Below are 13,520 nucleotides of genomic sequence, written 5' to 3' on the forward strand. Positions count from 1 at the left end.
GCTCTTGGCATTTGATGAGTAATTCCACGTTAGCCGCTCTCACAGAGCTGGAGTGATAACCTGTCATGCATTTCTCCGATTGATGATGTTGAGCAGTTGGACATGCCATTAGGATATTGTCTTTTGTGAAGTGACGTTTCTAGTTAGTTGGGTGTGAACCTTTTTCTAAGTGATTAGTAGAAAATTTTTCCTGGGTCTAAGTTCCTTGTTTGGATATACATATTACAGAAGTCGCTTCCTTCCGCCTCAGGCTCTTGTATTCCATAAATGGTATCTTTTATTTTTTTAAAGTGTTATATATTTTACAAGACAGTGGCTTTCATTGGATTATTTTATATGTAAATATAATGTATTTTGGTCATATTCACCCTAGTGGTATCTTAATGAACAAGGCTACTGAATATAGGCCGGGTTGGCCTCAAACTTGTGGTCATCCTGTTCAGTTTTAACGGGTGTACACCACCCCCTGCCAGAAGCTGGTAATTTTAATAAGTATAATTTATCAGTCTTTCCTTTAGTGTCCAATTTAAGCAATCTAGTATCATGGTCAAACTTTCTTTTCTAAGCTGTATTTTGCTTCTCATGCTTAGGTGTGTGGTTTTCCTTGATTAATGTTAACTTTGAGTGTGAAGTGAAATTGAAGTCATGGTTTGTGTCTTGTACCATAAGTTCCAGTCTTAATAATAAAAACCCAGCGTCAGATATTAGGGGGTGAAAGCTGAAAGATCAGAGAAGTAGAGCAACAGCCGCTAGAGTTTTTACTTCTACAAAATCTCCAGCCCAAAAAGAGGCCATGCTCCTGGCTCCTCCCGCCTTATATTCCTCTCTCCACCCAGCCATATCACTTCCTGTCTGTCTGTACCGACCTCCAGATGTCTATGGTTAACTAGTGGCTGGCTCCACCCTCTGATCTTCAGGCAAGCTCTGTTTGTGAGAGTACAACAAGATACCGCCTCAGTTTCCCTCCTGCTGAATTAATGTTATACAATTACTCTAGCACTATTTGCTAAAATTAGACTTTTTTCTTTCTATGGAAAATGAAGCTGGTTTGGAAGTTTACGCCTTTAATCTTAGCAGTTGGAAGGTTGAGCTAGGATGATTGCTACAGAAAGACAGCCCGGGCTGTAGAGTCAGACTGTCTGAAACAAAACACAAAGTGAGTGGCATCTCTCTTGTTCTCATTTAAACCTCCAGACACAGAAAAAGAGCAGGAGGGTGGGTAGAGAGAGTGAGCAGGTGCTGGGCAGGGTGGCAGGTGTAGAGTTTGAGGATTCCGAAGACATACGCGTAGCATGGTTAGTAGTGGCTTGTATGCTTGAAATTTGCTAGAGTTAGGGCATTTTAGGACGCGCACATGCGCACACTCATGCAGCTAAGGAAGGTGGTAGATATGGTACTGTGTTATTTAGTTATTTCACAGTGCTTATGGAGCAAAACATGCACACTACAGTTTATCATACACAGTTTTATAAACGATGTATTTATAAATCTGATTTTATGGGTACTTTATGCTTTTAAATATATACTAAATATATTTTAAATATATGCTAAATAAAGTATTATAAAATTTTAAATAGTTAGGGTACTCTTTCACGATGGGCTCTTGTTATTAATATTTATCTAGGTCATTTATGTGGCTCTGGCTTTGAACTCTTGCTTTATTTCTTGATCTGTCCTGGAAACAGCACTGTACTCTCTCACTGTAATACAGACGACAGGTAAAACTACCTGCCCCAGCCTGGGTGTCGGCAGCTCCACTCCAGGGTCCCTCCGCTCCAGGGTCCCTCCGCTCCAGGGTCCCTCCTCAGGGTTGCTTTGCACAATCAACCCTTTAATGGCTCTTATGAGTCTTGCCTTTGAGTAGTGCTGAGGAAGCACTTTGCTTGTGCAGCCAAAGCAAGTAACTTGATGATTTGAAAGTTACTCTTTGTTAATATCAAATTCTCCTTTTGGGTATTGCCCTATGATGTTATTTCACTTCATTTTAGAAGGCAGAGAAAGGAAGAAGATGTTTGTCTTGGAGACCTTTCCATATTGGGTGTGAACTTTTACTAGTGGTGATGCCCCTGGAGAAGCAATAATATATACTTAAATCAGTGCATCCTACCTTGTTCCATAAAGAAACTCGGCACCATAATGCCTATTTCTGTTTGTACCTGCTCTTAGTGAAGATGCATGTGTCATGTGTGGTGATTTGACTGTAATTGGCCCTCATAATCTCATAGGAAGATCATTATTAGGAGGTATGGCTTTGTTGGAATGGGTATGGCCTTGTTGAAGGAAGTGTGTCACTGTATGAATGGGCTATGAGATTTCCCAGTGTCTCAGCTGACTTCCTGTTGCCGGCAAGATGTAGACTTTCAGCTCTTCCTCCCTCCTGCACCACACACTGCCATGCTCCCCACCATGATGATAATGGTACCTCTGAAGCTGTAAGCGAGTCCCCTCAACTAAATGTTTTCCTTGTAAGAGTTGCCGTGGACATGGTGTCTCTTCACAGCAATTGAAACCCTGAGGCGATGGGTCTCTTACATATTTGATGTCCTTTCATTAAAGTTAACCTTAGTTATGTGCCTTTCCCCAAGAGCAGAAACAATATTTCAAAAGCATCTTTTGACTGTTTCCAGTGTATCTATACGCAAAATCTATTAGGCATATATTAACCTAAGTATTATGTCACTTTCTCATTTAATTTTCCTTGTTAGTGAACAGGAAATTGTGTTTAACCTCAAATCTTTTCTTTTAATAAAGATAAAATTCTACAAAGAAAGTAAATGTCAACTGTATTGACTGGTGTTAGACTATATATGTTTATGTTTATAAGATAGTAAAACAATCTCGTGTGTCTGGATTCCTAAAAAGAGATTTCAGAGATACATGTGTACTTTTTCCTTCGAGTCTGTTAATTTAGAACCTCATCGTGCCTTTACATAACAAAGGCTCACCTGACCAAGTGATAACTTACTGAGCTGCAATGATTTGTTTGGCCAGCAGGTGTCACTGTGGCACAAGCAATGAAATTGTCAACGCTCAACTATAGATCATCAGCATTGGTGTTTGTGATTTTCTTCTGACAAGGACCTTGGCCTGCTCTGAGAGTCCACCCTCCACATCCGCATTTCCGTGGAGATGATTGCAGAAGAGCCCACGCTGGAGATCCCTGTACCAGCGCTGTAGTCTGGCTCGTAGATAGGGGTGACAGTCACCGTGGAAGCCGAGGTGCCTCCTCTGCTCCTCAGTAACGATGCTCATTTTTTCTTCTAAGTAAAATAACTTTTGTTCTTTGAAGTTTAATCTTCACAGAAGTGGGGTTACTCTTTGGCTTTTGAACTGTATATTATTTACAACGGTGCTGTTAAAAATTACTAAACAGCAGCTGTGTGAAGTGGAATAAACCTACTGATCTCAGCTTAAGGGGTGGAGGCCGGAGAGTCAGGTTGTTCTCTGCTACACAGTCAGTTCAAGGCCAGCCCGGACAACGTGAGCCTCTGTCTCAAAAGCAACAGGAAACAACAAAATAGAAAGCAAAGATATGATCCATGTCATTATCGTGTTTGTTAATGACTAGACATTGGCTCATTGTACGTTGAATTGAAAAGAAGCAAACGTAGTTACACGCAGTTGAAGCTTCTTACCAGTTCCGCTGTAATTGTCAGACGAGGGAAACAGAACGTGTCCAAAACAAAAGCACAAGTTCCATCTCTAAACTCTTTAGAGAGTTACATACATACTCTCAGCTACCAGAATTTCCATTTAAATTTAGGGAATTACAGTATAGGGTCTTCAGAACTTAGATTACAGAATACTAGCTCAGTGGAACTTCTTAGAGATCTTGGCTCTCACTACTCCGTTGTACAACAGGTGGAGGATCCTGAATGCCCAGATGGGATTGCTAGCATCACATAGCTATTCCAGAAGCCTGTGTGAGTTGACTGTAATTGCAGTGAGGGGCAAGAATCCTTATTCAAACAATACGAGGTGTGTAATGGAGGTGTGCAGTAGGTGTTTTGTGAATGAATGCTTACTTTTGTTGGAGCTGGCCTAGAAGTTAGGCTTCTAGACCTGCGTGTGGCGGGAAGTATGTGCTTCAGATCGACTGCATCTTGTGCCCTAGTTGTGCTGCGGAGGCTGCTGTTTGCCTTTGTGGATATGAAGTCCTTGATGATTTTTTTTAAAGTAACATGTTGAAACAAATGATAGACTTGGTCAAATAAAGCATGCTGATATGTGGTTGGAGGAAATATTGCCCGAGAAATTGCTTATCACTGAGAGATAAGCTGAAAGATAAGCCAGAGACATGGAGAAGGGCAAGGAGTATCCCGCTCGGAAGCACCAGCCGAGAGTCAGAAGGAGTATGAGGACCATAGGAGCGGCAGTTCACATGGCATAAAAGGTAGAGGGAGCCGCAACAAAGTAAAAACTGGTTACTTCAACCAGACTTCCATTTTAGAAAGTTGTGTCTGAACTGAATAGGGTGGTACTAAAAATACATATGAACTTTATTTGAAGTTTTTTAAAGTGTCATATTTGCTCATGAAAACATTTTAAGTGTATTAAATACTTCAGTATTGAACTATAGTTTCAGTGGAGTTGGAACTTAAGCCATTTTAAGGTTTGAATTGAATGCCAACAACATAAAAAAAGTGTGAAGTGGGGATTTAGTGTTGGTTATGACTGAATTAGACTTTGTAAGATATAGAGTAAATGCAGTAGCATATATTCAACAATTTACTAAGCTATGCAATACCTTACATTCGAGCACAAAAAAACCTGGCAAGTTATGTGAGGATGATACTTTAGAAAATTCTGTGCACTGTGAGGCTATATTGTCTTACTTTAGGAAGTTTAACACCCCCCAAATAGACAAGTTAACACACACAGACTTTGAGTATTACTCACGAGTTATCCACTCCTCTCCTCCATCCTGGATTGTTCTGTACCGTCACGCTGCTGGTTTCCTTTTCGGGACTTTACACCACTCCAGTTCCGATGTTGTGCTTTTTTCTGTAATGACAGGAGCTTTGCTTCCTGAAGGATTGCTGCTTGTTGAGCCAAGGAACCTTGGCCACCATGAAGTACTAACATTGCCAGGCTGGAGGCCATCAGTAGTACGGTAGACGGTGTTTCCATCACTTAGAAGTGTATATAATCGGAGACAGCTATCGTGTCTGCTTAGTCCTTCACTCACACCCACACTCTACGTGCTATCGCTCCGTAAGAATTCACACATTGTTCTTTTATAAGAAAATGATTCACGAGGCTAATCTTTCAGGTCAGGTCAGCTGTGTGCCCGTCTACAATCTGTAGACCACTCCTCTTAATTACTTCATTTAAGAGGAAAGCATTTGTTTTGGCTCACAGTTTGAGGGTACCGTCTGTCAGCACGGAGAAATCATGCAGCAGAGACTTGAGGCAGCTGCCTGCATTGCACTTACGGCCAGGAAGCTGGAAGCAATGGACGCTGGTGGTCAGCTCATTAACCCTTTTTGTTCACTATAGACCCCAGCCACAGAATGATGCCACCAGCCTTACCTGTGAGTCTTCACACCTCAGTGAGCAAATCTAGGAACCCCCTGGAAGACATGCCCAGAGGTTTATTTCTGTGGTAACTCTAAATCCTATCAAGGTGATAGTTGAGATTAAACACCAGTGACATTTGAATATGTTCAGTTTTTAAGTCCTCATATTCTTCCTAAGGAGAGCTTATCTTCATTGGAAGATGTGTGTCTAAAAAGTCGTTATGACTTATGCAAGGTGACAGCCGGTGACAGCCATGAAAAAAATAGGGAAACTTGTGGAAACACCGTGGATAAAGCAGGGTGGCTTGTGTAAAATTAAATGGGGATGTCAAAACAGAAATTATAATAAATAAAAAAGCGAGTTCTGAGTCTTTAAATTTTAGTCCTATATTGTATGGGTAAGGGAAAATATAAAGAAAGGATTTCTGAAACACGTAGGGGGTATAGCTCAGAGGCAGAAGATTTGTGTATCACAGATGCAGGACCCTGGTTTCTGTCCCCAGTGCTAGGAGAGGAGGATAGGGGGGAGAGGAAAGGCACTTACATCCTTTGTCACTGCCTGACCCCACATGTGCCTCAGAAATGATTTTAACTGCAAATCTGGGGCATAGGGAACCAGATGGAAGACCCATACTTTTCTCTTGCTACACAAGGTGTTTGTTGCTTTCTCTTTGGAAGAGGACATCAGTTTTTGTACATCGAACCGCTGTATTTGCTATACAGCGGGTACGACAAGGGTCAGGGGCTTGAGTCCCTTAGACTTGTGCAGAGTGGTACTCTTAGGAATATGTAGGCTTCTGGCTTGTGAGGATCTTCAGAAGTCCTGAGTGACTGCAAGACCACTTCATCTTTCCAGTTCTGTTTGGAAACATCTGCTTACAACAGCATCCCTGTCACTCTGAATTCATGATCTCCTTACTGGCCTCTTCCTCTTCTTTTGTTCGCTCTCATACATTTCTTGTTTTTAGTATGAAGCAAACTCTACCTTTGAAGACCGACTGTTGTATATTTTTGTATTAATGGGCAGTTTCTGCTACATATATTACCATCTTATGTTTTAGATGCATACTTTCATTTATTATCTTGTCTTTGAGATGTGTTCTTGCCACTCAGCTCCTGGACTCAAGTGTGCCCTGTTTCTGACTCCCAGGTAGCTGGGTTTCACAAGCATGTGCACCACACCCATCTAGAGGGTCACATTATAGGACTTCAAGGTCAGACTTAGCAGTTCTTTGTAGGTGTCTTATGTAGAGTCGGTGAATATTAGAAGTTAATTGTATGGTAGTTTTAAAGTATAGGCATGCCTTAATATAATTAAGATGGCATTGTTGAGTGTGTTACCTAATGATGGGTCAAGGATGAGTGCTTATAATTCCATGTTTGTGGAGATGGTAAGGAGATGCACTAATGACTTTGGAGTCTTCTCCTGTCTTTGTCATTCCTAAAGTAATAATCACTCATCCTAAATCATATGAAAATTTACATAATCTTCTATTGATCCCACTTCAAACATTCAACAGAGTTCTGTTTATAAATTAATACGAGAGGGTGTTGTCCTACGCACTCTTTGTGTGTTGTCTGCGAGGTAAGCATTGTTAACCCTCAGTTATCTCCATTTTATAATAAAGAAACTCAACAAGTTAGAGAAGCTGTCTGGGACCACGTGGTCATTAAGTGACTGAGCCAGGTTTCGCTCAGGATGATCTGAGCGGACCTCAGAACAAATGTTGCAGCCATTGCATCCAATTGATTATTGCTCTTGTTTTTTAAAGTAATGAATCCACTTGGAATCAGAACTAACTCTTTACTAACAACCAAAGTGCTAAACAGTTGTGTTTTCCTTCTGAGGTCCCACCTGTGTTCTCAGTCTGGAGAACATCTTATAATGCAGAGATCACCTCGGCCCTCCCTCACTATAGCATTCTTTACAGAGAAGTTGATGTCTTTGTTTTAGTCACTATTGGTAACAAATAACTTAAGACACACCTTGTTGTAATGCCAGTGAAGACACTAGTGTGGTGAAATGCCTAGGCTGAGGACTGTGGGATTAAGAAGCTGTTCCCAGGCTTGCTCCATCCACTTAATGTACTGAGATAAATCACTCAGTAACTGGTCTAGCTAGAAAGTTACGAGATTTAAGGTTGAATAAATAGAACAGGGTTTTTCAAAACTAAGCAGAGATCCTAAAAGTAAAGCAGATAATCACTACAGTAAGGGAAGAGTTTAGGTTTATATACAGCTACAGATGCCATAAAACCAGTAGGAAGTCTATTAAGGCATATTTAGTTTTCTGTTCTTAGGGAGTTAGGATCTGGGGAAAATCTTAAAGATGACTTTTAGCCGGGTGGTAGTGGCAAACTCAACACTCAGGAGGCAGAGGCCAGCCTGGTCTACAAAGCGAGTTCCAGGACAGCCGGGGCTGTTACACAGAGAAGCCCTGTCTCAAAACAAAAACAAAACAACAACAAAAAGAATTTTAATATTTCAATTATTAAAATGGCTTAGCAGAGTATAAAAGGATAGTCATAAGCAGTATTAAAGCAGGGATATCCCCAGGTGGGACTAGCTTCAATCCTTGTGTGTTTAGTTACAAGCCATGTATGCTAAGTCAGATGTAGTGACACAGGTATCGTCCCAGCACTCCAGAGGTGAAGTAGAAGGGTTGCAGGTTCAAGGCCAGCATGAGGTAGAATAACAAAGTCCTGTCTCTATAATAAAAGTAATTTTAGATCTTGTATTTCTTTAGATGCTTAGGGTTACACTGAGGACACTAGTAGTACAGCCATTCATCAGGTTTATCCAGAGAAAGGCACGGGCTCATGGTTAGTCTCCAGAGAAGACCTTCCATAGAAGTCCACCCTCGGGAAATGTTTTCATTCTCAAAATAGGTTTGGAGCAATTGCTTTTCCCCAGAAGTGTCAGGATGGTAAACTTAGTCTTATTTGTTACATTTTTTCCACTTTGTGTTTGTTGCCAGGTTCCTCACTGATAACAAAGGAAAAGATTGAAGGAAATGAGCTGAGGGTTGCCAGTGTCTGGAGCAAGAAAAAGTTAGTGGATACATTTAAGGGCTAAGGGAACCTCAGAGTTTAGAAAGTTCTTCAACAAGCATTCAAAATGCTGTCTTCAAATCCTGTTACTGTGACAGATGTCACTTAACCTGTGCTAAATGTTTTTATTCCAGCAGCAGTGTAGAGTTGCTGGGAATCAGCTGTGTTGGCACTGACTTACCTTGCTCCTGTCTGTCTTGCGTTGTGCCCATGCCGGTTGTATATACCAGACACAGTTATTCTACTTATTATGACACTGAATATGTAGCAGAATTTCATCACACGTTTTACTTTTAATTAATCTTGAATTTCATCTTTTGGGGGAGGGGATTCTACTTCTCAAACTTTAGTTTATGATTGGTCTTGACCTTAGCTTCTAACTTCTTTTGAGGCGAGGAAGGTTGAAAATAGAGTTTCTCTGTGTAACAACCTTGGCTGTCCTGGAACTCACTCTGTAGACCAGCCTGGCCTCAAACTCACAGAAATCCGCCTGTCTCTGCCTCCCGAGGGCTGGGATTAATGGTGTGTGCCACCACCGCCCCACAACTTGTAAGTCTTAACCTGTCCTTACCTGTGTCCCAAATTGATATTCTCAAAGCAGTTCTTTCACCAAATCAAGCACATCTGCTGTTTAACCCACTTTTTAGTTCAGTTGGGATTAAACTTCCTATTTTGTCTGGCCTTTTCCTAATTCCTGCTTCCCCATCCCTCAGTGGAGACTTTAACTGCTTTGGCCCTGGAAGCTTCCTGGCTGCCCTCCCTGCTTTGACAGTAACGTGATAATGACTGCCCAGAGTTTCCTGCCTCCTCTGCAAGGGTCTTTGTTAGACTGAGATGCATCTTGCCTTACCCTCATTCCCCTCTTCAACCTTCCGTGTCCTGTTACCTTAACCTGATCAGTGTAAAGGTATGTTGTGTTTGGCATACATTGTACCACCTAATAGCAAATCTTGCTGTTTTTGATCACAGAATGCCTTGTCAATTTAAGGATAATCTGTAGGAAGAGAAACATATCATAAAATGTAGTTACAGACACAACGCTGAAATGCTGTGTGGTGTGAGCTCTTTCACCAAGCTCTTTTTCTCTTTTATTCAAATGTTACTAAGGATTTGAAGCGTTCATTACCATCTGGACTTGGACTCTCAGAAACTCAGATTACATCTCATGGCTTTGACAGCACCAACGAGGGGACTAAGGAAGCTGGAGTGTCCCAAGGTAAGAACCGCATATTGTAGAGATGGCTGAAATGCAGGAGGGGAGGCTCAGAAAGTGCCAGTTCTGTTAAAGAAGACAAGAGTTCTTTAATTATGTAGAAGAGTTGGGCGGTGGTGGCGCACACCTTTATTCCCAGCACTTGGGAGGCAGAGGCAGGTGGATCTCTGTGAGTTTTGAGTCTAGCCTGGCCTACAAAGTGAGTTCCAGGACAGCCAGGGCTGTTACACAAAGAAACCCTGTCTCAAAAAGTAAACAAACAAAAAATTCTGTGATGAAAAGTGATTATAAACATAATCATCTTTCTTTTCAATTTAAATAACTTAAGAATCATTTCCCTGGTCTTTATATGAGTATTCCAGGATACAGCCTATGGCTCACACACTAGACACAGCCTACCAGTCACGCACACCCCCCTTCAGCTTACTCCTTAAGGAATACTTTTAATAATAATTTTAAAATATTGTTAAATCAAACTGTAAAATTATTTCAAGAGATTACCTTAGATACTTTTAGCTTGTAATCACAGAAATTGTAACTGTATTGATTTATTTAAATACAGATTATAGATTTCAAAAGAAATGGGGAAATGGAGCTTCAGTTTTCCCGTGTGTGCCATACAGGAGCTCTCTGAGATCACCTTGATGTTCAGTCTCAGCCAGCACTCACACCATGGCTTACTACAGGGACGGCTTACTACAGGGACGGCTACCAGTGCTCAGTAGGGCAGCAGCTTCAAGGTCTGCTATGCCAATGCCAGGCACTGTTAACTCTTTCATTGCGAGATGTGGCAACAGAGTCCAAGTGTGGCTGCTAGGGGAAGCTCATTAAGCGCTTAGTATACAGGGCTTTTGTTAGGGCTCCACACACAGGCTTCCTGTGAGCACCCTCAGTATTCTAGACTTAACAGAAATCTGTACACTCAACCTTAACCACACTGTTTGTAGGAACAACTTCGGCCCTGGGCCCAAGCCTTCTGGAAGGAGTTTTTTAAAGTCATCTTCTCAACATCTGGACAAAGGCCAGTCTTGTAAACAGCCTTTTTAAGGACAGACAATTAGACCTGCCCTGAGCTGACTCTTTCCTGCACACAGTCTGAGAAGTATGTGTGTGTTCACATGAATATGCAGATATGTCTCTAATGCAAAGGGAAAATCTTTTGTTCATGACCTTGTCTTTAACTTTTTCATTGGTTTTTAGTGTAATACTTCCATTAATTCTTTGGCATATCATACATGAATATAATACGTTTTGATCATCTTCTCCCTTTACTCTTTATCCTCACTTGTCCCAGCTTCCCCTCTATATAAACCAACAGATGAGCTAAAGCTCTTAGTCCAGAATGTGCTGCCCATATACACGTGGGTATGGGACCGTCCACCGCTGCACCATTACCTGCCAGGGGCTAGAGCTCGTGAGCCCCTCCCCTTTGTGCTTTTTAGGTCTTGTGTAGGCAACCGCTGTCAGAGTTCCTTAGTGCCCCATCCTGTCACATCCGGAAGATTCTGTTTTACCCTGGTCCCCACTCCACTCTTGCAGTGATGTTCCCTGAGAATTTTTTTTTTTTTAATGAGTGGATGAAAACCACGAAACCTTTGGATCTAGAGCTGCAATTAAGTAGCTATAGTTAATGTTTGGTGTAAAGTGTATAATTTTTTTTAATGTGTTGTGATTTGATACAGTAGGTCTCCTTGTCTTGGCAAATTTATTGTATCATTGGCCAGCTCTTTATTCAAGGGCAGTTTAGATTTTGAATATATTTGGTCATGAATATATGGGTCTTGGAAAGAGACCTTTAGGTTGACCCAGCGTTGTCAGCTGGGAGTGAGCAATCGGCTTAGTGGTGCTGTTTTCCTTTCCTCCTGACCTTGTTAGAAAGGGAAGTTGCACAAAGGAAGCAATGCTTCTTTTTATTTCCCTTAGTTTTTGGTTTTTCAAGACCAGACGGGATTTCTCTATGTAACCTTGGCTGTCCTGTCGTTCTGTTGGCCAGGGTTGCCTCAAGCTCACAGAGATCCTCCTGCCTCTGCCTCCTGAGCTATGTCAGTATTTTAACAGTATATATCTGTAAAACTCTTGAAAACAAAAATCAAGACATGTTCATTAAAAAATAGTTTGGGGCCAATGAAATGTCTCAGCAGATAAAGACACTTGCCACCAAGTCTTACACCCTAAATACTGTTTTTGAGACCCACATCATAGAACGAGAGAACTAACACCTGCAAAGTGTCCTCTGATCCCCCCACAATGTGTGTGTGTGTGTGTGTTTAAAATAAAAAATATAGCTTTAAGGCTAGGAAGATGGTTTGGTTGGTAAAGTGCTCAATGTATAAGGTGGAGACCTCAGTTTGATCTCTAGAAACGGTGCTAAAATGCCAGGCATGCTCCTGAGCCAGGAGGTACAGCCACCTTGTCAGTTCAGTGAGAACCCTATCTCAAAACACAGAGTGAACAAGATCTAAGAAGGAACAACATCCAGTGTTCACTGCTCTTGTGTGTGCTCAGGCACACGCACGCACACAGGTGTACACACACACACACACGACAGACAGATGCAATCTCTGGTTAATTCTCCATCGCATTCTCATGCACGGTTTTCTGTCTTTGAAAGGATTGACTAAATGCCTGAAATTATGTTTGCTTATTGACTTACTTTACATAATTTGACACCAAGTTTTGATCAATCGATACTTATTAATTTTTGTGATACTGGGAGTTGATCTCAGGACCCTGTACATATGAGTCAAGTGCTCTACATTAGGATACATCCCAGCCCCAATTTCAAATTTTAATGTCAACATAGTGTTCTGAGCTACATGTGTCAGATCGGTCGAGGAGAGACACTTCAGGGTGTTTCATGGGTCAGCACCAGCAGCAGGTGGGTCGGTAGCTCTGCAGAAGCCTTTCTTTACCCAGTCAGTTTCTGCGCACTAAACCACCACCTGAGCAGTTCTCGGCCACATGAGACCTCCTGGTTTGCCAGGTTTGCCTGGAGACCAAGCTGTGCAAAGGCTCTGTGAGTCCTTCAGGAAGAGCAACTCAGATAACAGCCCCTGGCTGTTTGCAGACGGCTACTGTAGCCGCCCTCACTCCGGACTCTGTCTCTGTCAGATACCATGGCTCTGTTCAGTCTCATCACAAAAACAATGTGTTGTGTAGATATTTTCATTATTTTTAATGAAATTCTTTGTCTGACATTTGATTTCATGCTTTCCCCTGTAAGTAACAGGGTGTAGAGTAATTGGACTGAAATGGCCACTGTAATCTGCAATACATGAATGTTAAAATGCCACCTAGTTTCACTTCTTGTAAAGATGCTCTAATACTCAAATTGGAATGAAAGTTTGTTTTGTGCTAATGGGAGTAGTTAATCTCTTAGAACTGAGTTTATAAAGCTTGTTTTAACCCGCAGTGCATTCATTATTGATCCGTGTTCATGAGAGAGTTCTGTGTTCTTACACTGACTAGCTCAGCACTTACTGGAAAGCACTGTTGTCTTCAGGGCCCTTGTTTTAAGACGTGTATAGGAATGAGCACTGGGATGAATGACATGAGTCTCATGGGAAGCGTTAGAGGTATTAGGTCATTGTTAGCTCTCTGGACACAAGGCTGACTAGTTATTACATGATAATTAATAATATACTTTTCTACTTGTTCCTAAAGTTTAAAAATTATACCTCAGTTTAGCTTAAAAACAACAACAAATATTTAAACCTGGTCAACAACAAAAATGTAGCA

The 13,520-nt window shown here is 41.4% G+C and overlaps 1 protein-coding gene across 3 annotated transcripts in view; it reads left to right on the forward strand.

Moving 5' to 3' along the window:
• Arfip1 (ARF interacting protein 1) overlaps positions 1-13,520 on the forward strand; it is a 69,130-nt gene that overhangs the window by 15,884 nt on the left and 39,726 nt on the right. For all 3 annotated transcript variants that reach the window (XM_048424522.3, XM_048424521.3, XM_048424523.3), the window contains exon 3: positions 9,677-9,785. In XM_048424522.3, the coding sequence (XP_048280479.2) occupies positions 9,677-9,785 (109 nt within the window). The remainder of the gene's footprint in view (positions 1-9,676; positions 9,786-13,520) is intronic.

This window comes from Myodes glareolus, chromosome 20 (genome assembly GCF_982192425.1).
Source record: "Myodes glareolus chromosome 20, mMyoGla1.1, whole genome shotgun sequence".
NCBI classification, from domain to species: domain Eukaryota; kingdom Metazoa; phylum Chordata; class Mammalia; order Rodentia; family Cricetidae; genus Myodes; species Myodes glareolus.